This window comes from Chlorocebus sabaeus, chromosome 9, assembly GCF_047675955.1.
Source record: "Chlorocebus sabaeus isolate Y175 chromosome 9, mChlSab1.0.hap1, whole genome shotgun sequence".
NCBI classification, from domain to species: Eukaryota; Metazoa; Chordata; class Mammalia; order Primates; family Cercopithecidae; genus Chlorocebus; species Chlorocebus sabaeus.
In genome coordinates this window covers 16987401-17015125 of record NC_132912.1, presented here as the reverse complement: position 1 = coordinate 17015125, position 27725 = coordinate 16987401, and the positions used below count along the sequence as shown (strand labels likewise).

The 27725-nt window shown below is 38.7% G+C and overlaps 1 protein-coding gene across 1 annotated transcript in view; it reads left to right on the top strand.

Annotated features, from left to right (window-relative positions):
* Positions 1–27725, top strand: part of CUBN (cubilin) — a 309569-nt gene that overhangs the window by 235467 nt on the left and 46377 nt on the right. The window contains exons 54-58 of the mRNA XM_008002385.3: positions 487–674; positions 8899–9055; positions 10854–11003; positions 22276–22476; positions 24892–25021. Of these exons, the coding sequence (XP_008000576.3) occupies positions 487–674; positions 8899–9055; positions 10854–11003; positions 22276–22476; positions 24892–25021 (826 nt within the window). The remainder of the gene's footprint in view (positions 1–486; positions 675–8898; positions 9056–10853; positions 11004–22275; positions 22477–24891; positions 25022–27725) is intronic.

Here is a 27725-nt window from a genome sequence, read left to right as displayed (position 1 = left end):
TCAGTTTCAATATGAATGAGCCAGATTGCTTAATAAAATAATTTTCCCCAACTCAAAATCACTTTCTCTAGTTAGAGTTAGAGTAAAGTGCAAATGGACTGTAGGGTAATATTCTCATGTGTTAATGGTAATAAAATACAAAACTGCATTGCCAGGTTACATATACTGCATAGCCTCAAAGAGAGTAAAAATACAGCTCTTGTTTGAAGACAGGATGGAAATCTATCCTCTTTATGGCAAGGATTAGTGTTCTCAGTTGAGTTCAATATCATTGTAACACAACTGTAACAGCTGAAATTTTCTCTCAATTTAACTCACCTTTCCATTTATGGAGAGAGCTTGCTGTGCACCTGACTGGAAGATGATCACTTGTAAAAAATGATGAACTGAAATCTCACATTTAGAAATGTTCCTTCTGTAGAAATCTTGAGTTTCCAAAATTACATTCCTTGCAGATTGATGGCTTTTTACATGGCAATATTTCAGGTTGTGGTGGAATATTTCATTCCGATAATGGTACAATCAGATCCCCTCACTGGCCTCAGAATTTTCCCGAAAACAGCAGATGTTCCTGGACGGTCATTACTCACAAAAGTAAACACTTGGAGCTCAGCTTTGACAACAACTTCCTAATCCCCAGCGGTGATGGACAATGTCAGAATAGCTTCGTGAAGGTTGGTACACTTGTTCATTTAGTTGGAGCCAAGTTGGTTTTGTGAACATTAGTGTTTAAGCTAGAAATGATTCATTGTCTCTCAAAGTTAAGAACATTTTGCTGCCCGGATTCCTTGGATGAAAAGTGAGAAAGTGAGAAACGTCAACTGTTAGGAGTTAATGTTTCTTTTCTTTCTTATTTTCCAATAGATCCTAAAGGGAAAATGCCCTTTATAACGTAGGGTACTGCCACAGGCAAAATTTAAAGCATGCCACAAAAATTATGAAATGTTGAAGAAGCAGCTAATGCCAGCCTTCACCTTGGGCCTTAAGAGCCCACAGGCTGAAAAAACTGTCAGAAACCCGTGTAAAAATGATGGGAACAGGGCATCAGGAGAGCAAGGCTCTTTCAAAATCTAAAGTTATAAATACTGCTCGTGTGGCAGTGGCTTGTCACTTTCCACTGACTTGTGACTATGATGACTGTCTTAGAAATTCATTTCATTTGTTCTATTTTGCATCTTCCAAGTTATATCTCTAAAAGGCTGTGCCCCTCCATTCATGTCTCTCGTACCTACCACCTGCATGTTCTTCTCCGAGCTACTTAAACAATTGGCCTTTAAGTTATTCAACTGTAAAATGAAGAGCATGATTCCTTCTTTAGTAGGGCTGTTTTAAGCATTGGAGGTAGTACGATGTAATAACATAAGTAGTGCTAAGTACTTGGAATATAAAATCACTTAATGAGTCAAAGTGGCTTTTATTGTCAGTGTTATCACTTCATATCAACTCTCAAATGATGATGTATATCTCATTGACCCATGCTTGCTGTTTAAATGGAAATCTCATATGCATATAACATATGTATATAATAAAATACATTTAATATATACTTTTCGTAATTACTTTTTCCATGAACTAAATGAACTCTCTTCTCATGAAATGAATCAATATCAAGTATTCAGACTTAAGTAAAACTTTCAAGGGCTCCAGTTGTAAAACTGGAATATGGAAGATGACCTGGGCTCATTCCTCCTCTGGATTGAATGGGGTCCGTCTGACAACATCGGACAAGCCCAGTGCTGCTAGCAAGTGGGATGGATTAGGAACACTGCCAAAAATAAGTTGCCATGGAAATCACTTGTCTTCTCCTAACGGGCCTCAGATGCTTGTTTCTGCCAAGCATCTGTGTGGGTGGGAGGAACCAGTAAAGGGGCCCAGCTTCAGCAAGCAGCCCCTGCAGGAAGACACTTAACACCTGTAAACCTGAGATTCTCTTCACCCACCCAGAGACACCAGGGCAGGTGGGTCTGCAGTCACAGAAAGGGGCCCAGTCTGGGAAGCCTCTTTGTCCCCACAGGCCAGACATGCCCCTCTTCCACCCAGAGACATTGAGGTACCCAGGGGGCATTAGTAGGGGAAAATTACTATACCCTTTGCCTCCAATTGAGAAACACACAGAGCCCCTCAGGTAGCACCAGCAAAAACTAGTGAGAGCCCTAGTAGCAGCATGTAAACCAAGCAGACCAAAATTCCACCACAGAGTATGTAAGGCCACGTGGTAAACATAAACAGGGTGACAGCCTGCTAAAATAAAAGATTTGAATAGGACCTAAAGCCTCCTAACATAATAAATAACATGTCCAGGATACAATCAGAAAGAATACATTGTATCAGGAATCAAGAACATCACAACTTGAAAAAGAAAAGAATCAGGTGATGTCAACAGTGAGATAAATCAGATGTTGAAATATATGACAAGGATATTGAAGTAGCTTCCATAAACATGCTTCAACAATCACTGACGAGTTCTCTTGAGACAAATAGAAAATATCAGCAAAGAAATAGTGGTTGCAATAAAGAACCAAATAGCAATTATAGAACTGAAAAATATAATAACATAAATAAAGAATATGCTGAATAGGCTCAAGAGTAGCATGGAGATGACAGAGAATAGATTCAGTGAACCTGAGGATAGAACAATAGAATTCACCCAATCTGCACAACAAGGAGAAAATAGACTGAAAAAAACAAACAAACTAGATCAACACAGACTTAGGGACTCATGGACAATAACAAAAGATTCAACATTCTCTCAAAGGGAGAGGAGAGAGTGTAGCTGAAAGAACAGTCAAAGAACTAGTGGCTGTAAACTTTCCTAAATTTGGCGAAAGAAACACACCTATAGGTTCAAGAAGCTGAGTGAAGCTAAACCAAGATAAACACAAAGGAATTTAAGTTCAGACCTATCTTAATTAAACTGCTGGACACTGAAGGTAAACAAAAAGTCTTGAAAGCAGTCAGAGAGACTTGGAACATTACCTAGAGAGGAAGACCAGTTAGAATAAAAGCAGATTTCTCATCTGAAACCATGGAGGCCATGAGGAATTGACACTAGATTCTTCAAGTGCTGAAACAAAGGAATTGTCAACCATACATTTTATATCTGGAAAACTATCTTTCAGGAGTAAAGAGGAAATAAAAGCTTCTCATATGAAGGACAACTAAGCAAAATTATTACTAGGATACCTACCATTAAAGATGATCAAACAGAATTTCTTCAAACAAAAATGAAATTATTAAAGAATCTTGGAGCATGAGAAAACAAAAAGGAATGTGGAAAAAGAAAAATATGTATACATACAATAGAATTTTTCCTCATAAAGCTTGTAAATCATATTTAATAAAACAAGAAATTATAATGCCCTCTGATACTCAATATAATGATATGGAAAAGTTGAAAGGGGATCTAGATGGAAATCACATTTCCAGAAGTGGTCAGAGGTGGATGCTGGTAGACTACTATAATCACGTAGGCATATTGTCACACCCAGAACAACCACTACCAAAGCTGTATGAAGAGTTGTACAGAAAAATGCTAATATCAATCAAAATGGAATCCCCAAGAAGTCAAGAAAAGAGAAAAAGAGGACCAAAAAGCAGATAAAGTAAATAGAAAACATATAATAAAATGTAGACATAGAATTGATATATATATATATATATATGTATCAGCATTTTAATTGTAAATAGTTTAGTTAGACCAATCACAATACTGGTTATCAATCCAAAACATGACCTAAGTGATAATAAACTGATTTCAAATTCAACCACATAGGTACATGAAAAGTAAAAGGATGGAAAAGGATGCCATGCAAAGGTTAACCAAAAAAAGCAGGAGTGGATATATTTATATCTGATGAAGTAGACTTTAGAGTATAGAAAATTACAACAGAAAAAGAAGAATCTTAAGGATCAATCCACCAGGAAGACATAATGATCCTAAATGTATATGCACCAAACAACAGAGGCATAAAATACATAAAGCAATAACCGATAGAGCTAAGAAGGGAAGTAGACAAATCTTCAGTTATAGCTGAGGACTTCAACACTCTCCTCTCAGTAACTGATAAACGACTAAACAGATAATTGACAAGGATATAGAAGAACTCTACAAAACCATCAATCAATAGGATCTGATTGACATATGTGTGTGTGCATGTGTGTAAAATACACTACACAGCAACATCAGAATACACAATTTTTTAGGAACTCTTGTAATATTCCAAGGTAGATCATATCCTGAGATATCAAAAAACCTCAACCAAGTCAAGGAATTGAAATACAGAGTGTGTTCTTTGACTATATTAAAACTGAACTAAAAAAAAAAAACAGTAACAGAAAGAATATCTTGTTAAGCACTGAGCTGAGCTGGAGAGAAGTGAACTGCCAAGTGTTGGAGTAGCTAATTAAAACAACAGGCCAAAATGTGAGTAACAGTCATGTCTTTCATCAATTTCTGCTGTGGTATAAGAGGCCAAACAGGAGAAAGCTCTGTCTCCCTCAATCGTCCATTCTTTCCCATGGGAAGTGCCTGGTAAGGGTCAGGTGGATCAGTGTAGATGTAGAAATGGTCTCATTGCCAAGTAAGCCCCAAACAAATGTGTGCAGGATCTGGGTGCTAAAAATAATGAAATGTTGGCATAGACCTAAATGAAAGAGACAATTATAGTTATAAATTGGAAGACTCAACATAGTAAAGATGTCCCTTCTCCTCAAAATGATGGATAGGTTTAATGCAATTCCTATCAAAATTTCTCCAAAGTCTTTTGTAGACATAGACAACTTTTTCCACAACTTATATGGAAGGCACAGACCCTTCAATGGCTAAAAGAATCGTGGAAAAGAAGAATAAAATGGGAGGAAGAATTCTACCTTACTATTTACCTAGGCTTACTTATCTTAGTTACAGTAATCAAGACAATGTGGTATTGGCTGAAAACCCAGATGAAAATAGAGAACCTAGAAATACACTCACACAGACATGCTCAATTGATTTTTGACAGGTGCAAAAACATTCCAATGTAGGGAGAATAGTCTTTTCAACAAATGGTACTATAGCAATTGAACATCCACAGGCAAAAAATGTGAATCTCAACCTAAACCTCACATTTTGTAGAAAACCTCACTCAAAATAGATGATAGACTGAAAAGTAAAATATAAAACTTTCAGAGAAAAAAAAATAGTAGATGTCTTCAGGACCTGGAGATAGGTAAAGAAGTCTTAGATGAAACAGCAAAAGAATGATGCGTAAGATAAAAGAAAATGATGAATTTTACCTCATTTAAATTAAAAATCTTATGACATGTGAAATATTTTCATCCAGTCTGTAGCCGGTCTGTTCATTTTCTTCACATAGGCAATGTACTACTATGTAGAATATATAAAGAACGCTCAAACTCAAGAGTAAAATACAAACAATCCTATTAGAATGTGGGCAAAAGACATGGACAGATATTCCACCAAAGAGACTATACAGATGATAAATACCAGAAAAGATATTCAACATCATTAACTTCTGGAGAAGTATGAATTAAAACGACATTGAGCTATCACTACACACCTATTGGAAGATCAATATTTACCAATTGCATAATATTTACCAATTGCACTCTGGGCATTTATCCCAGAGAAATGAAAACTATGTTTACACAAAAACTTGTGTATGAATCTATATAAATAGCACCTTTATTTGTAATAGTTGAAACCAGCACTAAGGCTTTTCAACAGGTGAATGGTTAAACAAATTGTGGTACTTGCTTACCGTAGAATGTAATTCCTGAATAAAAACAAACTATTCACAGATTAACAATTTGGACAAATCACCAGGGGATTATGGCAAGTGAAAAAAGGCAATCTCCAAAGGTTACATACTCTGCTGTTCCGTTTACATAATATTTTGAAATGACAGTGTTTTAGAAATGGAAAACACGGAGCCAGAGGTTAGAGGGAAGAAAATGTAGGAGTAAATTGTGTGTGGTTATAAATAACAAGAGCAACTTAAGGATTCTTGTGGTGTTGGAATTTCAGTATCTTGAATACAGTTGTGTACAACTTGTATATGACTTAATACACACACACGAGTTCAAGTAAAACTAGGAAATTGAGTAAGATTGGTGAGTTTTATCAATGCCAGTAACCTAGTTGTGATAGTATACTACAGTTTTGCAAGATGTCAGTGTTAGGGGAGCTCAGAAATGTGTACAAGGAATTTCTCTGTATTGTATCTTACAAATGTATGTGAATCTGCAATTATGTCAGTAAACATTTGTTTAAAAAATACTTGAATGATAAAATATAACCTACAACCTGACTGAAGTGTATAGAACACTAAGAAAAATCAGAAAGTTTTTGATGTGGTGACAATTTAACATTTTGTAGGTTCAATGTAGTTTTGATGAGTTCTCTGTCATATAGCCAATGAAATGAGTTCTTGATAGGCAAGGCAGAAATGAATATTGAATAACTCTTTACCATTGTTGTCAACATTATCATCATTATTATTAAACTTATGTTCCTGGGCCAAAAGGTAGAGATGTCAGATCTATAATTAATGACTTCAGAAAAGTATAAGCACTTAAGCATTCTTGGATTCCTTCATTAAAGAACTTGAGGTTCTTTATTAAGTTTCAGCCCTTCTTACTTTGCCTGTTTAGTAATGTTTGTAAAAATATAGTATATGGCCCAGGCATGGTGGCTTATGCCTGTAACCCCAGCACTTTGGGAGACCAAGGCAGGCAGATCACTTGAGTCCAGGAGTTTGAGACCAGCCTGGGCAACATGGTACAACCCCATCTCTACAAAAAAATAAAAAAACTAGCCAGGCATGGTTGCATGCACCTGTAGTCCCAGTTACTTGGGAGGCTGAGGTGGGAAGATTACCTGAGCCCAGAAGGTCGAGGCTGCAGTGAGCTGTGATCGTGCCACTGCACTCCAGCCTGAGTGACAGTGAGACCGTGTCTCAAAAAAAAAATATATATATATATACACACACACAGATTATCTCTTAAAAATTATGTTTATAATTTTATGAAATGTGGATTAAAAACTGCCATATACTGTTTCCTTGGATAGTTGATTAGGAGGAAATCTAATTAGAGGTCATTAAGTAAAATTGAGGATGTGCATTTTTTTCCTGACATTTTTATTGATCTTAGGCATTTGGCAGAATATCTGCACTTTTGTTCTCAGTAGGTCCAGCGCCAGGCACCTCCGTTATCTAATAAATGGCTAATATAATTTGTCTTCAGTAGGATGACTAACAGCTGGATACCCAGTGCTTAAAAATCTATTGAAATGGTATGGCTTTAAGGAGCTAAGAATTATTAAGCCAATGCTATGAATCAGTGCTATTTCACATCTCTTCCTATGGACTGATTTCCCAGTAGAAATGTTTTTAATGACTTGATGTTTTATTGCTCTGGGTGAGGCATATCCTTGAAAAAAGATGTATTTGGAAAGAGTAATTCTGTATCGTTCCAATCGAAGAAAATGTTGAATAATCAAGTAAGATTAATACACATTCAATTACATCCTTGATTGAAATAATTCTCTGTTGGGAGAGAGGTTGTCCTGTGCACTATAGGATGCTTAGCCATAGTCCTGGCCCTGCCCACTAGATTCTACCCACCACACCATAGAAAAATGCCTCCAAACCTTGCCAGAGGTCCCAAAATTGCTCCTAGTTGAGACTTCTGAACTAGGGCGAGCTTCTCTGGTTAATATGTTTAATGTTTCTTTCCCCCAAGTTATGTATATTCATGTGACTCAATATTGTAGATACCATGATCGCCCACCTGAACTAGGGCAAAACCTACCTGATTGTTTTCCGGCATCCTTTCTGACTCCTGTTTTCCGAATTGTAATGTTTCCCAAAAACCACGCTTCCTGGTGGCTCCTTGCTGTATTCAGAACAGTGGCCCGAGTCTCTAACGTGCCCTGCAGCCGCCTCTGCAGCCTTCCTCACCGCTTCCCCCTTGGTTTTCTCTCTGTTCTCTGAACTAGCCGTGGCCCTTCCTGACATCGGGGTTCCCTCGGGGCAGGCTTACCTCCCCCAGTTAGGTAAAGCCACCAATTGGATATGCTCAACAGCCTCACCGTAATGCCTTGTTTATAGCTGGAATTTTGCATGTACATTTGTGATTCTGTGATTAATGTCTCTGTTTTTCCCTGGACTGATAAGAATTGGTTTGATTTGGAATTTTGGTGCTCACCATGTATTTCCCAGCAACTGTTTTTTTGCATGAGTATACACATTCGGTCATTTGAGGCGGCCAGACCAATTAAGTGACAGCCCAGGTCTACTTGGGAGTTGCCAACCCAATGTTTGGTGAATAGCACACACTGACTGGATGTCAGCCTTTCATCGAAATGGACCTTACAATTCCACACAGCCAAGAAGTGCTCTGATTTATTCCAGTTCATGCTGATTATATGTGTACTTGGAATTCATGCCCACTTTCTTCACGCACCACAATGTGCCTCTTGCTTGGTGGCGTTGTCCAGCTGTGACTACAATTTGCTGTCTTCCCAAGAGCAGGGCTGAGTTCCACCTGGCTGCTCCATCTCCCGCAGCAGCCGGGAAGCTCGGCTAGGTCAGGGCAACTAGAAGTTAGGAGGAAACCGAACAGTGATCCAGGAAGCTGGATTTTTAAAAAATCACCACCCAGCTATGCAAAAAGGAACGCCATCGCCTTAGAGAAGTCAAGAATGGGACATGCTATTTTAAAAGCAGCTTTAGAAAAAATTATTCTCAAAAGAAAATACTGCAGATTTGTCCATGTTTTGTTTACTCTTATGCTTAGTTCTGTATACGTGTGAGTGCCATTATTTTGAAAGCTAAGTGCATTAAAATATTGATGGGAAACCCTCGAGCATTAAAGTTCTGGGTATGTCCCTGCTAGGTGTGGGCAGGCCCTGAGGAGGTCGACAAAGCCCTGCTGGCCACCGGCTGTGGGAACGTGGCTCCGGGTCCCATCATCACACCGAGTAACACATTCACTGCCGTCTTCCAGTCTCAGGAGGCGCCAGCGCAGGGCTTCTCTGCGTCCTTTGTTAGCCGTAAGTAACCCTAAGAACCAAACCCAGAAGTTTTTGAGGGGGTGTGGTTGTCACAGGCCGGCAGGGTTGGCTAAACCTGGGGATCTAGGGGACGAGCATGGGGATCTACGGGGAGGATGAGTCACCGAATCCTGAGAAGACACCTCTCTTCCAAATATCAGTGAGAACAGAACCGAATTGAGGAGTGATATAAAAGCCATGAGAGGCACTAGCCAACGTCTAGAAATAAGCCTGGCACCCAGAGTGGGCTGATATTGGGCAAAAGCACAGGTGGCTAGTTAGTTAGCAAACAACCAAGTGTGGCTGGCTTGTGACACCTTGACCGCAAAATCCCCTGGGGGGCTTGAAACACATGCAGATTCCTGAGCCTCACCCCAGGCCTCTCTAAATTCAGAATTTCCATAAGCAATGTCTTGCATGGTTTTGTTTGTTTGTTTGTTTGTTTGTTTTGTGATGGAGTCTCCTCTGTCACCAGGCTGCAGTGCAGTGGTGCAATCTCCGCTCACTGCAACCTCTACCTCCTGGGTTCAAGCAACTTTCCTGCCTTAGCCTCCCGAGTAGCTGGGACTACAGGCTCGCACCACCATGCCCAGCTAATTTTTTTTTTTTTTTTTTTTTTTTTTGTATTTTTAGTAGAAACGGGGTTTCACCATGTTGGCCAGGATGGTCTTAATTTTTTGACCTCGTGAACTGCCCTCCTTGGCCTCCCAAAGTGCTGGCGTGAGCCACCGTTCCCGGCCGGTCTTGCATGTTTTAACTGTCATCCAGAGGGTTTTCACGCTCAGTCAACTTTGGGAGCCAGTTTCTTTGGGACTGTTCCTTCCTAATTTTGGTTAGGAAGGATGGATCTACTTTTCTAGCTACTGTACACTGTTAGATTTGTGGGAAATGTAGCAGTTTTCAAATCAGAGAAGCAAGGGTGTGTGTCTGTTGGCTGAGTTAAATCAAGTGTAGCTGACTCGTAGCAAACCACTGTTTGGGGAAAAGTTTGAGGAAAGGAATTAGAGGAAATAATACAATAGACAGGTGTTTCAGACTGAATCAGAGAGTGCTGGAAAGGAAGTACTGAAAGACAACCCCAGACTAAATCTTAAGTCTGCAGGCGGTCCACTGTGTAAGTGTACATGTGTGTACTTGTGTGTGTTTTAATGTCAATTTAAAAGAATACAGATATTTTCATGCTTGATAGATCAGAGAGTGAAGTGGATTAACTAATCAATGGTTATATGAAAACAAATCATTTTAGTGCTGAAAAGATATTTCTTTTTGTTTCGAAAACCAGGGATGCATGTAAGAATTTGATAAGAGTTGAGATTAATAAATCCAGCTAGTTTTAAAAAGCAACCATTGTTTTGGCTAGATTACAATGGTAATGAAAAGAGCAGTTTTCTAATAATAAGACATTTTAAAAACATTAATTGTGTAAAGGACTAATCAAGTGCAAATCATTTTTTATCAGTTTTATTTCTTTATCTACATGAACCATATTTGATCTTTGCTCATTTATCCTTTCTTAATACCTTGATATTAAGGCAGTTGCAGTAGATTTGTGGTACTATTTCTAGGACTCAGCCCATAAAACTCTGCAGCATTTTCTAAAAATATATAATGTTCTTATTATGCACATATGTATATTTTTAAATCAGAGCTTTATTCTCTTCATTCTTGCTTCTTCCTTTTGGAATATCTCAGGGAACGATGTCTCTAGAGAATTTAGGAACATACATCTTTCCTTCACTGACAAAATAGATACATGAAAAAAAAAATGGTCTGATGATGACGTTTTGTTCCCACATAGGATGCGGAAGTAATTTCACTGGCCCTTCAGGTTACATCATTTCTCCAAATTACCCAAAACAATATGACAACAACATGAATTGCATCTATGTCATAGAGGCTAATCCTCCATCAGTGGTCCTCTTGACTTTTGTGTCTTTCCACTTAGAAGGTAAGTTTATTCTTTTAAAAAAATTATGTTTAATTGACAAACAAAAATTTTATATTTATGGCATACAACATGTTTTGACATATGTACATGTTGTGGAGTGGCTAAATCCAGTTAATTAGCATGTCTACTCACTCATTTACCACTTTTTGTGGTGAGAGCATTTAAAATCTCTCTTAGCAGTTTTTAAGTATTCGGCAAGTACTTAAGTATTTCAGGTATTCAACCTTGTTATTAGCTATCAGCACCATGTTGTACAGTAGATCTCTTGAACTTGCTGCAATTTTGTATCTTGTGACCAGCATATCCTAAATCTCCACTCCCACATACCTTCCCAACCTCTGGTAACCATCATTCTACTCTCTGCTTCTATGAGTTCTGCATTTTTAGATTCCTCATGCTAGTGAGATCATGCAATATTTGCCTTTCTGTGTGTAGCTTGTTTCACTTAGCATAATGCCCTCCAGGTTCATCCATGTTGTCACAAATGACAAGATTTCTTTCTTTTTTAAGGCCAAAGAGTATTCCATTGTGCATGTCTACCACATTTTTTTTATCCATTCATTCACTGATGGACACTCAGGTCGATTCCATGTCTTGGCCATTATGAATCATGCTGCAATGAACACGACAGTACAGATAATCTCTTTGACACACTGATTTGATTTCCTTTGGATCTATGCCCAGAAGTGAACTTGCCAGATCATATGGTAGTTCTATTTTTAATGTTTTGGGAAACTGCCATGCATTTTTCCATAATGGCTGCACTAATTTACATTCCTATCAAGAGTGTATAAGGAAAAGTTCCCTTTTCTCCACATCCTTGCCAAAACTTATCTCTTGTCTTTTGATAATAGCCATGGAAGATAAGTTTATTCTTAAGTGAACTCTAACTGATTCTTCAAAAATGAGTGAGGAGTAAGTAGAGGCAGAAGTTTAAAACTCACCATTTAAAGAAAGTATTGAAAATATGTTACAGAATAGATTTAATGTAAACATGATTAAAATTTCATCCAATTTTTAAAACACAAGTATTCTTCTATGTATTCCATCCAGAAGTAAAAAAACATATAATGAAAGAACTTTAGGAACACAAGTATTGCATAAATTGCTTAAAGAAAATAAGTCTGAAATGTTTCATGTTAACATAGCTTTTAATTTATTCATTTGCGTTTAAAGTTTATACACGTACATGTGCACACACACACCCACATTCATGCACACACTATTAACCAAACCAGTGAGAGAAACTGTCTTGTTGAGTCAACATAGGTGTTCAATAAATATTGAATGAATGAGTGAATTAATAAAGTAATATAGGCTGGGTGCGGTGGCTCACGTCTGTAATCCCAGCACTTTGGGAGGCTGAGGTGGATGGATCACCTGAGGTCAGGAGTTCAAGACCAGCCTGACCAATGTGGAGAAAACCTGTCTCTATTAAAAATATAAAATTAGCCGGGCGTGGTGGCACATGCCTGTAATCCCAGCTACTCAGGAGGCTAAGGCAGGAGAATTGCTTGAACCCGGGAGGCAGAGGTTGCGGTGAGCCAAGATCGTGCCATTGCACTCCAGCCTGGGCAACAAGAGCAAAACTCTGTATCAAAAGAAAAATTAATATATGTGCCCTGCTTTTATTAAATATTACCATGGGGTGTTCTTTCTGCTTCATCTCGGTCATCTTCATCTTCTCAGTCCTCACTCCTCAGTGCCTGAGTTCCTGACCACTAGCGCCCCTCTGTGTTCATTCTCCCGTTCTAGGGAATGGGCTGTTGGCAGAGAGAACAGTGGAGACACTGATTTGGGCTGGGCTTTGACTGACAATAGACACAACTTGGTGTTTAATGGAGGCTTTGACACAGTGGAAAGGAAATCCCTTCAAATAGATGGGTGATTTCAACCACTCATAACCATATTAATTTTTTTTTACATATCAACTTTCTATTTCTAAACCACAATTTATCTGCAAATTTGTCAAGCTACCTCGGTATATTCGAAATTTCTTACTCTTGGGCCAGTCTCTCATGGCAGTGAAAAGTTACACTTTGCAAAATGTTCTATAGCATTCAACATCTGGAAAATCTATGGTTTATAAAAATGACATGTCAGAACTCATAAATGGATAAATTTAACAAAACCTTTCTCACTTAATCCTTTTTCCTATGACCTCACTGCCTTTTCCTACATCTCTGCAGTTGTAATTTTTAGCACATGTGTTTGCTTAAAACAATGCCAAGTATAAATCAATGTATGTCACTGTAAAAACAGAATATAAAGTAAAATGGCATCTTTTCAGCATTTGCTAGCACAAAATCCCAGTACCATAAAAATATGTCCATGATAAATGAAGGCTTGAGGAAGGGTAAAATAGTTTGTATAAGATGATCCACTTTTCTTTTTAAAATAACATGTGTGTGAATAAAATCTGTGAGGCTGTTAAACCAGTACATCGAGAGTTGTCACCAGTGTATGACAGATTTATTCCAGATGCTTATTTTCTTCTTTATAGCTTTTATGTTATTTTTATAATTGAGGACAATTATTTTAATAGCAGGGGAACCACATGTGGCTTGGATTTTGTGTTTGTGCTCGTTAAGTTAAATAAACAGTGCATCTCACAAGACCGTATCATTCAGACTAAGAAAGGAGACTCTAGTAATTATACTATAAAGCCACAGAAAGCACTGCTGATACCAGTGGTATATGTATTATTGTAAGAGATTCTATAGTGACCTGAGACAGCTCCCTGAGCTCAGTTGATCAGGTGAGATAAAGGGGAGCAACCCTGGAATATTTCACTGTAGTACAGGGAAAGTGAGCACAGCATTTAGGATGGATCTTAATGACAGGTCAGCCACTTACTGCTATTCAAGTGGCTTTGTGCAAATTACTTCAGCTTCATTTCTGATACTTACTTATATATATATAGCACTTTGCTATATATGTGTGTGTGTGTCTAATATATATATGTTTATGTATATATGTATAATAGTGGTTCTGAAAGTCAGATAATGTTAGATTAATTTCTGCTTCCACTAATGGATTTGCCAATCCTCACCCAGTTGAAGACTGATTCTTTTCTAAGATGATATCCCTACGACAATGCCTTGTGACATTTCCAGTGTTTAAGTGTTCAGCATTTTCAAACTGCTGCCTGAGTAATTTCTGGCTATAGATTCATCGAATTACAATGATTCCCCAAAAGGGTGGCATTAATCAAATTTATTTTATCATTAGGTTCTTATCCTTAACCATATCAATGCTGACATTTAATGAATACCATCACCAAGCTAGAGATTTGCTAGCTACAGTAAAAATAACCTTTCCCCAGCCCTTCTAAAGTGAGCCTGAGGGATTCATGTGCAATATATTATGATGAAAGTGAGAATTGCTCTCAGGGAAGGTCATAATTTTATCGAAGGAGCCTTGGCCTTTCTAGCTGCTATAGGCGCTTGGAACTGTTTCTGAGAGACTCTGTTCAAATGGCTAAGCATTTCTGAGCCCAGGATCCCAGCAGAGCCAGTGTTGACTTAGGTGGTGATGAAGGTTCTAGATCTGTCATCTTGGTGGACCATTAGCACAAAAGGTGGAATTGGCAAGGAAAAGATGTGATATCCCAGGCTACAAAATACTGTGAGGAAACACACTTGTCCCTGTATGGCATCTACTAAACATTGACAACTGCTTAGGGAAGGTTTTATTATGAAGGGAAAAATACAGATTGTTGAACCACACGCTACTCTTAGGTTACAAAGGCTCAGTGACCTACTTTCTGCTTACCACAAAGTAAGTTGCTCCAAGTTTAATGTTGGTCTAAATTTCTCTAACTTTCTCATTACATTTCCAATACTAGACATTCCATGAACTACAGAGTATTGATGTTTGTCCTTATTTTGGAGTCTGGTATTATTAAATAAATGCTTATTTTATTTTCCCAAATATTAAGCGGTCCAAAAATAAACTTTTATGTTCTCGTTATTCATTTAGCCAACTAGATGCCCTCAATCTGCTTAAAAAAAAAAAATTATAGATCCAGTTTTCTTCATAGATAAAGCACTTCATGAGGCAAACTGAAGCAAGCCAGTGCTTTCTAAACCTGATCATTCGTTCATTAAAATTAGATAGTAGGCCAGGCACGGTGGCTCACGCCTGTAATCCCAGCACTTTGGGAGGCCAAGGTGGGCGGCTCATGAGGTCAGGAGATGGAGACCATCTTGGCTAGCACGGTGAAACCCCATCTCTACTAAACAAAATACAAAAAATTTGCCAGGCATGGTGGTGGGCGCCTGTAGTCCCAGCTACTCGGGAGGCTGAGGCAGGAGAATGGTGTGAACCCAGGAGGTGGAGCTTGCAGTGAGCAGAGACTGCACCACTGCACTCCAGCCTGGGGGACAGAGCGAGACTCCGTGTCAAAAAAAAAAAAAAATTAGATAGTAACATTAATTCACCTTGGTGATAATGAGGAATTTAGAAATTCTCAATTTAAAAATTCTACATGCAGTAAACTGTAAACTCAGTTTTTCTCAGATCCAGTAATTCTTGACAAGTATTGGAGGGTGCAGCAGAACTTAGCACATGAGATGGAAGCACCAAAGAACAAATGTCTTTGCTCATTGTCCTCTAGAGATGGCTTCAAAGCCCCGAGAGGAGTGTGTCCAGATTCACACCTAATATTTGCCTAAATTCTCTTTGATTAACTTAAGTCCTAGTTTATGGGTTATACCTAACAGAAAGCTTAAAGAAAAAAAGTAAAAAAAAAAAGAATTAGTTTTAGATTTTTCTTTTTGACTTTTTTCCCCATCAAGAAGCACAATGAGTTTTGCCAGTTTTCTTTAAAATGTTTTAAAAACTAGTATTGCTCAACTACTGTTTCTTCTCTTTGCTTTCTCAGTTGTTTCTAAAGAATTCAGAATGTGGTCACATTTCACATTATTTTAGAAAAAAATGGGCAATGGTCCTTTTGAAATGTTTCCTATTGATATTTTATTCAATTGGCAGAGCACTAGAGCGGATGGTGTCGTTTCTGTGAAATCCCTTGTTTGCCTGTGTTACACTCGAATTTGCTTTAATTTGTTTGACCTTCGTACACAATGAAACTTAGCTGTGTACTAGTACCTGCTTCCCCCTCCTCTGAATCATGCCTCCGTAGAGGAGACCAGTCTGCCAGCTACTCAGGGTAAAGTTAACAAGACAGATGACAGATCTCAGTCACTGCTGCCCGGGAATTCATGTGCCTCTGCCTAGAACCCATTTCTTTCCCTCCCTCCCTCCCTCCCTCCCTCCCTCCCTCCCTCCCTCCTTCCTTCCTTCCTTCCTTCCTTCCTTCCTTCCTTCCTTCCTTCCTTCCTTCCTTCCTTCCTTCCCTCCCTCCCTCCCGGAGGCTTGCTCTATTGCCCAGGCTGGACTACAGTGGTACAATCTCGGCTCACTGCAACCTCCACTTCCTGGGTTCAAGCAAGTCTCATGGCTCAGCCTCCCAAATAGCTGGGATTACAGGCACCAGCCACCATGCCCGGCTAATTGTTGTATTTTAGGCTAATTGAGACTGGTCTCAAACTCCTGACCTCAAGTAATCTGCCTGCCTCAGCCTCCCAAAGTGTTGGGATTACAGACGTGAGCCACTGTGCCTGGCCCCTAGAACCCATTTCTATTTTCTGAAAATACTTGATCTTATCTACAACATGAAAATATTCCAAACAAAGGGCTTTCCCTCATCTCTAGTCCTCTTTGGTATCTCTGCCCACCCCCTCCCCCGACTTTGGAGAAAAATTGTGATCCGACTCTAAATCCCACAAGTTTATTCTGTTTGTGGAATTACTCATCCTTAGTTTTCCTTCAATTCTCTCATAGTTCTTAGAACTATGATGAAGTTTGGAATTAGACGTTGCTCAGTAATAAATCCCAGAAAAATAGAATAAAAAATTAAATTTTACTACATGGCGTAGAGCCTTGCCCGTTTCAAACAATGAATGTATTTTAAAGTTTTTAGGAAGGATGGAAAATAGTCATAAAACAAATTATAGGGAATCAATTTACAGCTCAGAGATTTCAGTAGTAAATGTCTATCAAGTCACTTGTTGAAGACAGAGTTAAGAATTATTGGAGCTCCCGGTCCCATGACGTGGACTCTAGTCCACGGAGAAAGTATTGTTCAATTTCAGGGTGCTTCTCTTCCTCACAAGTTCACATATGTCTGATCGAATGCCGCCTCTTGGTCATAAACTCAACTTTGATATCCATCTTGCTCCTTGAAGAACTTTTGCCAAACCTCAACTAAGTTTCCTTCTCTCCCTAGAAGACAATCACCCAATTATGAGAGTTTTGTGTATATTTTGATTATACATGCGATTGGCTCTTCCAATAATGATGAGAAAGTGTTTAATGTAATTATTTTCTGATGCCTTTAGTCTGTTACCAAGCACCTTCTCACTGAAGAATCGTGCTGATATTTTTGACCTAATGCAGTGATGGGATATATAGAACTTTAGAATTTGATGTATGTGTGTAAAGTATTTAATGCCTAGTGACACACATATCTCATTTTCTTGCATATTACTTTGTTCGTGTTAATTTTTGATATTTTCTTAGACTTTAGCTAATTTTACCGACTTCTAATATTATGTACATGTTTGATTTCTTTTGGACAAAATTTGAAAGGGCATAACATCCTACCTTAAATAAATAACTACTAGAAAGGATACAAGAATGTTTTAATCCATGAAATAAGTTGCCAGATATTATAACTTTTAAGTTTTACTAAATCAGGCTTTGAGAAGGAGCAGACTGTCTTAAATAATTGGTTTAGTTAGTTGATATTCTATTGCCATCTACAGAGAATCTAAAATCCCTTCTCAACTTCCTCTGCATTTCCCCAACAAACTTCCTTATTGTTCAATATAGGCATTTAATAAATTTTTAATGAGTTTTGATTATATCTCATTGATAAACTCGTTGACATAATCTCGAGTTTGATTATGTAACTGCCATTTCATGAATGAACTTTCTGTATTTCAACTAGTTCCTTTAATCAACTATTTGTCAACATAATCAAGTATAAGTGACACTATGTTTCACAGCCTTTTCACTGTTTTCTAAGACAACTGCCATTGTGATCAACTATATCGTTAGCCCAACAACTGAACAACTAACTCCTTAATACTTAAAGAACACATGCATAACAGCCTATTTGATCAAATGTGGGACCAAGATTTCAATCCAGCATCAGCAGTTTTTCCCTACATTCTGTGATTTTGGTTTTATAACTTGATACATTGTTGCTAAAGATATTTCTATAACTAATACACAATTGTTTTATTCTCAAACTCATCTACTTTAAATTTTTTTTAGTTCCAGTGGAGCTTTTGATGTCTTAAAGACAATACTGAGGTTATAACTAAGGTACATAATTTGGCAGTATTCAAGCCATGAATCTGAATTTAATTTATTTCTTTTTTGTCCTCTTTTTCCAACATCATATTGCTTCTAATTACATGAAAAGGCCATTGAAATTCAGTCTTTCATGCTTTCAACTTGTAGATTTATGCCCAATTAGAAATATTTCTATTCCAACGTTTTCAAAATAAGGGAATTCTTTGAGGTTAATTTAAAAATGTATATCTTGAATTGATACCTCAAGATTTCTGCAGGCTGAATAGAAACTTAGCTAAGGAGCTGAATGTATTCTTAAAATGATTTAAGAATGTGTGGTAACTCTTTAATGCACAGATATACTTTTAAAAAGTATTTGTCAAGGTTCTTTGAGTGGCAAATTATCTTCAAGTTAGCTTAGATACAAAGTAGGGTTTATTTCATCTCATCAAAGGAAGGGCTTCTAGAACAAAGGAAACCAGGGACAAGAATCTGTCAGCATGCCCTCTCTTCCCCACTCTTTTTGCTGCTTTCTGCACAATAACTTCTTTTTCCCTTATGGCAGCCTGGCTTCCTTAATGTATCAGGAAACATGGCTGCAGACATTTTTTAAGTTTAATATCTTTGGCTCCTACCATAGACTCTTATTCTGTTGCAGTTTGAACACATCTGATTGGCCTGTATTGGGTCTCATGCCATGCCTTGCCATTGATTGCCTGGAATTATCAATCAATCAGTCAACCGTGGTCAGGATGGTGGGGTTGTGTAAACAATAGCAACAGTGACTCTAATCACAAAAATATCTACCATATCCATTAGGAGGTTTTATGTCACAATTAACAGGAAACTTGATTCAACCTGGTTGAAACACAAAGGAACAATTCATTGGTTTTTAATTCTGGAAGGTTTCAAAGTTGGATGTGCCGCAAATCTCTTAATTCAGCATTTTAATTATGTCATCAAATATTTGACTGTTTCTGTTTTTACTTTGTGCTGCTTCAGTGTGAGCCTCACCCTGAGGCTGGCTCCTCTCATTGCTGTAGGGTTGCTGCTCTCACAGTGGGTACTCCTCACCCACATCAGAAAGAGAGATGGCTTCTATCCCGTGGTATGCTAGAGTTGGCATGCACCACCTTGCAAGAGTCAATTTTGCTCATCTATTCCTATTCTGCATTTAATGACTTGTTGTTAATAGCTTGAAATTGGCTATCATGGGAGTGTTTATACGATGGAAATTGGCAAATGCCACAAATCTCTCGGAGAGTTGGTTGTTATATTTACCAGCATACTACTGCCTGTATTCCAAATTCCAAATGTCAAACAAGGCTGTTGAAATTCACCTTTATTGAATTGGATTAGGCCACACGTCCACCTTTGAACCAAGGTCTATGGCCAGGGGACTTGAAATTATAAAGTAAGTGTTCCTAATGATTTTGTCAGCTTGCTCTTATAGGAAGAGTATTCTAACAGCAAACAGCAAACAGGATGTCTGATTTCAGAGTCCACTGTACCATAGTATGTGTTTACCTAAAATAATGTAGTTTTGGTCATTCCCAGTGGGGAATTTGTAAGTAGGTAAATTTTCTGTGTTCGGTCATTAGACATATGTTCAAGTTAGCATCTCCGTGAAATAAAATTATTTTGTTCTTGTGGTTTGTAAATGAAAATGGGAAAATATTTCACATTGTTAATCATCAGAGCAATTAAAATTAAATATCACAATGAAGTTTCGTTTCACATGCACCAGAATGGCTAAAATTAAAAAGACTGACAATGTCAAATGTTGGCATCCCTGCAGAGCACTGGAAGTCCTACACATCCCTGGCGAGAATGTGTACTGATGTAACTACTATGAGACATAGTTTGGCAGTTTCTTATAAAATTAAATACATACCTAATTTGGGGGCTAATAATTTCACTCCCAGTTATATACCCAAAAGAACTGAAAGCACCACGTGCCCAACAAAATCTCACACATGAATGTTCATAGCAGCATTATCCATCATAGCCAAAAGGTGGAAACAAACCAAATGTCTGTCAGCTGATGAATAGATAAACAAAATGTGGTATCACTATAAAAAGGAATATATTCAGCCATAAAGAGGAATGACGTACCGACACATGCTACAACATGGATGGACCTCAAAAACATTACATTAAGTAAAAGAAGCCGGCCACACAGGTCACATATTGCATGATTTTATTCATGTGAAATGTCCAGAATAGACAAATCCATAGAGGCAGAAAGTAGTTTAGTAATTGCCTACGGCGGGAGACCATATACAGGAAGGATGATACTGGAGTGATTGATAATGGGCATAACATTTTCCTATGGGCAATGAAAACGTAGAATTGGGAAGAATGTCAGATGCCAAAAATGCTGTGGGAGAGTAAGCCGGCAACACCAATGTAGGGATCATTCGATAACCTGAAAAAGAATCTTACCTTAGTGCCAGTATCTAACTTCTAAAAACTTATTCTGATGAAATAATGAAAGACTTCCTCAAATATTTATGTACAGGAATGTTTTTTTCAACTATATCTTTATTTACAGAAATGTGGAGAATATAGAATTTCAAGCAATAGGGGATTGATGGAACGTGGGATGGCACACCGATATGTTGGAATTTGATATAGGCATTAATATGTTGGCACAAAAGTTATTGCGGTTTTTTTCCATTCCTTTCATAATATAATGTTTTATTTTATTTTATTTGAGATGGAGTCTTGCTCTGTCACCCAGGCTGGAGTTAAGTGGCACGATCTCAGCTCACTGTAACCTCTGCCTCCCAAGTTCAAGTGTTTCTCCTGCCCTCAGCCTCCTGAGTAGCTGGGTCTACAGGCGTGCACCACCACAGCTGACTAACTTTTGTATTTTTAGTAGAGACAGGGTTTTGCCATGTTGCCCAGGCTGGCCTCGAATTCCTGACCTCAGGTGATCCGCCTGCCTCAGCCTCCCAAAGTGCTGGGATTACAGGTGTGAGCCACCATGCCTGGCCCTAATATGTTTTAGAAGAATATTTAATCACAAACAAATGCATGATGGATGTAATTTCATATTGATACAAATTAGGCTACAATATGGGTGTCATTTCATATTAATACAAATTAGGTATGATCCAGTTAATATTTTAACAGTATGTGTTCACCTACAAAAATCACTGGATATGTTGCAGTGGAGAAATGTCTCTTTAATTTCTTTTTTATTTTGTTTTATATTTTTCTTTGGTGGATGGTAGGCTGGAGCATATATTTGCATTATAATTAGCAAACAAAACAATAATATGTATTTTATAGTCCTTAAACTCTTTTGCTAATAGTGTTTGTGTGAACATCTAAAATGGTTGTTCAATAAACAGTAAGGAGTTTCTAATGATAACTCCACGGTAGGAGTCCCTTATCTGGACATAAGCTTGGAGCAAGTTTCCTCAGTAGCAGCACTATTGACATGTTGGGCTAGGTAGTTTTTTGTAGGTCCCAGAGGGTCCCGGGTGTAGGGGCTGCGCCGTGTATAGCAGCATCTTCAGGAGCATCCCTGGTCTCTCCTCCAGTCTACAGTGTGACAGCAAAAATGCCTTCAGATAGTGCCAGGTGTTCTTGGGGAGGCAACACGGTCCCCAGTTTACAGTCACTGAATTAAAGGAACCGTATCTAAAGAAAGGAAATTGTGAATTGTTTCAAAGTGGAATGTGTCTCTTGTGAAGTTCTACCTGTTTTCTCATACCTGTGCTTGTTTTGTAGTTAGAGTAAACATCGTTTCAACAGGAAACTAAGTTAAATGTCTCTTGTTTCTCATTTTAATTTTTATAGCAATTGCATGAGTCGTCATCACATTTTTGTTTTTACGTTTACGGCATTATTTGTTTGTGTTGGTTCTGACCATAATGTGGTTGTTTCATGCCTTGTCCAGCTCGTTCCGCTGTGACAGGAAGCTGCGTCAATGATGGCGTGCACATTTTCAGAGGTTACAGCCTCACGTCCACCCCATTTGCTACTGTGTGTGGGAATGAGATGCCAGCCCCCCTCACCATCGCCGGGCCGGTTCTGCTTAACTTCTACTCCAACGAGCAAATCACAGACTTTGGATTCAAGTTTTCCTATAGGATAATCTGTGAGTAGCCATAATGACAGAGTTTGGAATTTTCTTCTTTCCTGAGTAATTTATACAAGGAGTTTTCACAGTGATTCATACAGCACCAACTTGAAGATTCAGAGAATTTAAGAGAAAAAAATTGTCAATGAGGTTCCTGGTTAAAAAAAAAAAACAAAAACACTTTTTTTCTTTAAAAGAAAAGGACCTTTTTCATGAACTTTGGCTAGAACTACTCTGAAAATCAAATGAAGAATTGACCTTTGTTTTGTAATTTAAGTTAAATAAATACTACTGCTATTTTTTTGTTTTTCATCCCTTATACAACGTTGCCTGTTAGTCCAAATTATCCAGATGCCTGTTTTATTTCCCCAAGTCATGTTGCTAATACAATAATCAATATGTTATATATTTAGAAGAAATATAAGAGAATGTCTTTACAATCTGATAGGAAAGAATTTTTTAAAACACTATGCAAAAAGCACAAGCCCTAAAGGAAAAGATTGACATATTAAACTATGCTATAATTTACAACTTCTCTGTATCAAAGGCAAAGAGAAAAGAGGAGCAATGGACTGGACAGAGGCATTTGTTGCTACCCAGAACATTCTAAGGTTGCATTTCCCGATCTTGAATAGTCTTTTCCCCTCCTGCCTGGTTAGTTTGCTGACAATATTTATATACTGTCTAATGGACATCTCAGCTGCAGTCAAACTGGCACATAAATCTTGTGACATCTTTCTTGGGTCTGTTTCATCTTTGCTCCACCAAACCCATTGCTAAAGGTAGAAAGCTAAATAGTTTCCCTTGGAATAAATTACCGTTCCCATCCACAGAGAAGACTAAAAACATGTATTTACTTCTGAAAAGGGCCTCCATCATTTGTTCACATTAGCTGCTATCTGCATCCTGACTCCCACAGTTTGTAAAGTATGATTACATATGGCCGTGTAGCTCTGTTGGCTCAAGCAGAATAGAACCGCGCAATTAACATTTCCTCTCCTGTCGTCTTGTTGAATAAAGAGAAGGATTGATTTGTTTTATTCTTTTGGCACAAGTGCTGCTTTGGAGAGGTAAACTCCTGCTTTATTTTCTTCTTCTCTTTAATCCCTCATTTTCCTATGAGGAAGTAGTCAAGATTCAACATATTCTAGTATAAGAGTCCCACTTAAAGAGTGTCGTTCATGTTAAGACTTCAAATGCTGATATTGTGCAAAGATGGGAGTTATTTAGGCCTTGATAAACTTCTAGAGACCGCATAATTGTATATAAAATGAAAAGGAGTGATTGCTACCCATATCTGACATATAATTCACTTACAGATGGACCCGGGGGTTGGAACACGCAAGTACTTACAGGCACATAGAGAAGACTGCTCTCTGCAAGGTGGGCTCAGCTGAGGCAAAAGCAGTAAAGAAATAAAGAGCCTGACATGGCAGCCACACTTCGTTCCTTATTTCTGAGGATGTAAAGTGGAACATGTCCATTGATAGTGTAGAAACCATGGAAATACTTCACAATGCGTTAACCCCATTATAATTTTAGAATTGTAAAACAAGATATATATAGATAGGTCTTTCCACTGCAGTGAGATTGATCATCAGGAGGTACAATCTGATCCTCATATGTAAACCCAAGCAAAAATAATCATTTTATATTGTAGATAAGAGGGCTTTATTACATTTTTATGTCTGTTGTTTTATTGACTAATGGGTCTAGCTGAAGGCTCTGAGCTGTTAATTGCTGGAATCCTGGAGAGGAATGGGCCTGGCCTCCTCCTGCTTGTTGAGGATTGAGGATCAGTGATATTAATACAAACTGGGGCAAGTTTAGTCCTTACCAGTCTCAGAACTGACCGCAAATCCACCAGACTGGAGAGCTATGCACTTGAGCCCACAGAAGGAACTAAACTGGAAAGTTCCAAAAAGATTTCCAGTACTTTACCTTATAATATTCTATCCCTGACAGAAGAGACATGGATCTCTATAATTTCAGATTTCCAGATCACAATCTTTCCTAGATCTATATGCCCAGAACATCATTCTGGTTGCCTTTTCCATACTTCGTTACTGCTGTCATCCCTCTCTCAACCTGTCATTGAAATACAGGGAAGGGATGGTGACACTCCAACAGGTGAAATGTTCCTTCTCGTCATTTTCACTCTGGCCATTAATGTGACTCAGACTGATTACTTTCCAAGATGTGCCTTTAAATATTCTTCCCTGTTTCCACCCTCTTGCTGTCTTTCATTTTCCTTCCTAGTGGAAAAATCAGAAATATGTGTAAACACATGAAGGGAGATATAAGTCACTTTAAGAAAAGTAATTATTACCTCTCTTAGAGAAAAATGTACAATAGTATAAAATCTCTTAAAATCATTTTTCCATGCTGGGACTAATCATTGTTCTCTTTATATTCCCTTGTCTTCTGTTGCAGCCTGTGGTGGTGTGTTCAATTTCTCTTCTGGAATCATCACAAGTCCTTCTTATTCATACACAGACTACCTAAACGATATGCACTGTCTGTATACCATCACCGTTAGTGACGACAAAGTGATCGAGCTCAAGTACGTAAGACAAATTGGGTTTCTTAAGAAAATCCTTTCAGCATTATTTGTAGAAGAGCCATTCCTTTATTGATGGAGAGCACTGATTCTCATCGGCAGTCTGAAGGGAAATCTACACAGAGGAGCGAGATTCCTAGATGATAGTTCAACCTGGCAAATGACAGTCCCCTTCTCCACACAAGCCAGTAGTAACTTAGATGATAGTTCAACCTGGCAAATGACAGTCCCCTTCTCCACACAAGCCAGTAGTAACTAAGGGCAAAAAACAAGCACTTGCCAGTTAAAACAGCCATGGTAGTTTCCCAACACTTGCGAAGGAGTGTCATAAAATGGATTGTCAAGGTGTGGTACGCCCATCTTGAAATCAAAGGAGAGAGGAAGGGCAAGAGAAAGCTGTTGCCATTGCTGGGTATTTATTATACACAAGGAACTTTGATTTGCACTTGCCATAATTGTCTCATTGTATTCTTAAAACAGTCATATGAGGTATATATAGATTCTAGATTAGGAATTGTACAGATTATTCCCATTTCACTGATGAGGAAACTGAGGCTCAGAAGGATCAAATCGCTTTCCACAAGTAACACACACATAAAGAGTCAAAATGTGTATTCATGCCAGTCTTCCTCCAAACACCACGTCCTCAGTGTTTCCCAATACTGTCTCTCAAAGGATACATTTTCTTTTCTTTTATTTTTATTTTTTTTCTGAGACAGGGTCTCACTTTCTCACCCAGGCTGGAGTGCAGTGGTGCAATCTCGGCTCACTGCAACCTCTGCCTCCTAGGTTCAAGAGATTCTCCTACCTCAGTCTCCCGAGTAGCTGGGATTACAGGCAGGCGCCACCATGCCCTGCTCATTTTTGTATTTCTGGTAATGACGGGTTTCACCATGTTGGTCAGGCTGGTCTCGAACTCCTGACCTCAAGTGATCCACCTGCCTCGGCCTCCCAAAGTGCTGGGATTATTGGCGTGAGCGACCACACCCGGCCTCAAAGGATACATTTTCTAACTACTTAAGAAATCTATTTTTATTTCTGTGTCAGAACATCTCAAAACTGATGCTCTGAGAGATGGCTTGTGTCATTGATCACTTTTCTCCCCAGTCTTACCTATTCCCAGCAAGACTGATGAGGGCGATGCAACCTCCCATTCTCCGGAATGATAAAGTTCAAGACTGTTTTTACCTGACAGCCTATTTCAGTGATATATGTACGGCGTGTGGTGGGCAACTGAACGGTAATATAGTTTATGGTCATATAGGACTTTCCATATAGAAGCCTGATGGGCTAAGACCACACCTACCTACCTACCTCCCCTCTATTTGTCTGCGATCACTTTCCACCCTAAAGATTCTGTACTCCCTGCAGTTTACTTCCAGAGGCCTCATGTACCAGTTGGCTCTCAAACTGAAAGATATCTCTCATCAAGCCTGGTTTGGTCCCTGTATCAGGCAGTAACTGTGCTATAGGCTGGGCCTCGAAGAAAACTGCAGCTCTTACCTGGACTATTTGTAGGAAAACAGAGTGTCCTTTAGGTCCTGGGGACAAAAGAACAGAAACTGTCAGATGGCCAGGAGCAGGAGGCCTGTGAAGTACGCCTGCCCAGGCGTGGAAGTGTGAGGGGGAGCCATTTGCTACTGTGACCCACTATTTGTTTTTATATGTGTAGGATTATTGCCTTGTTCTGTTCAGGTGGCTTTAACAAAATACCATAAACTGGGTGGCTTATAAACAACCAAAGGCTGCAAAAGTCCAAGATCAAGGCAGATTCGTTGTCTGTTGAGCTCCTGTTTTCTGGCTCATAGAAGGCACCTTCTTGCTGTATCTTCATGAGCTGGAAGGGCCTCTTTTATAAAACACTAATCCCATTTGTGAGGGGTCCTCCCCCGTGACCTAATCTCCTCCCATAGGCCCCACCTCCTAATACCATTAGCTTAGGGAACATATGAATTTAGGGGAACACAAGCATTCTGACCATGGTATACACACCACCTCATAGAGGTATGTTATGTATTCTCTCTCTCTCTCTCTCTCTCTCTCTCTCTCTCTCTCTCTCTCTCCATATATATATACACACACACACACACACACACACATATAATCTAAATTTTTTTTTCAGTTTTCAGTCTGGATCCTGGAGCTCACCGTAATCAAATTTACATCTGCATGTTTATTTTATTTTACTTTATTTTACTTATTTGTTTATTTGAGACAAGCTCTCACTCTGTCACCCAGGCTGGAGTGTAGTGGCATGATCTCACCTCGCTGCAACCTCCACCTTCTGGGTTCAAGCAATTCTCCCACCTTACCTCCCGAGTAGCTGGGACTACAGGTGTGTGCCACCAGCCTGGGTAATTTTTTTTTTTTGTATATGTATATATTTTTTTATTTGGTAGAGATGAAGTTTTGCCATGTTGGCCAGGCTGGTCTTGAATTCCTGACCTCAAGTGATCCACCTGCCTCAGCCTCCCAAAGTGCTGGGATTACAGGTGTGAGCCGCCACACCCAGCCTACATCTGCAGGTTTAGAAAATTATTTATTGTGCACTAAAAGCCTACATTCTATGAAACAGATAAGATTCTAGATGTGGTAGAAGATACAGAACTTAATACAACATAAATCCTTCTACCAAGGCTCTCAAAAGATTCTGGCTACACAAGTTTTTCTGTTAATGGGCTTTTTCAGATCTCTTCTGTGCTCTCCT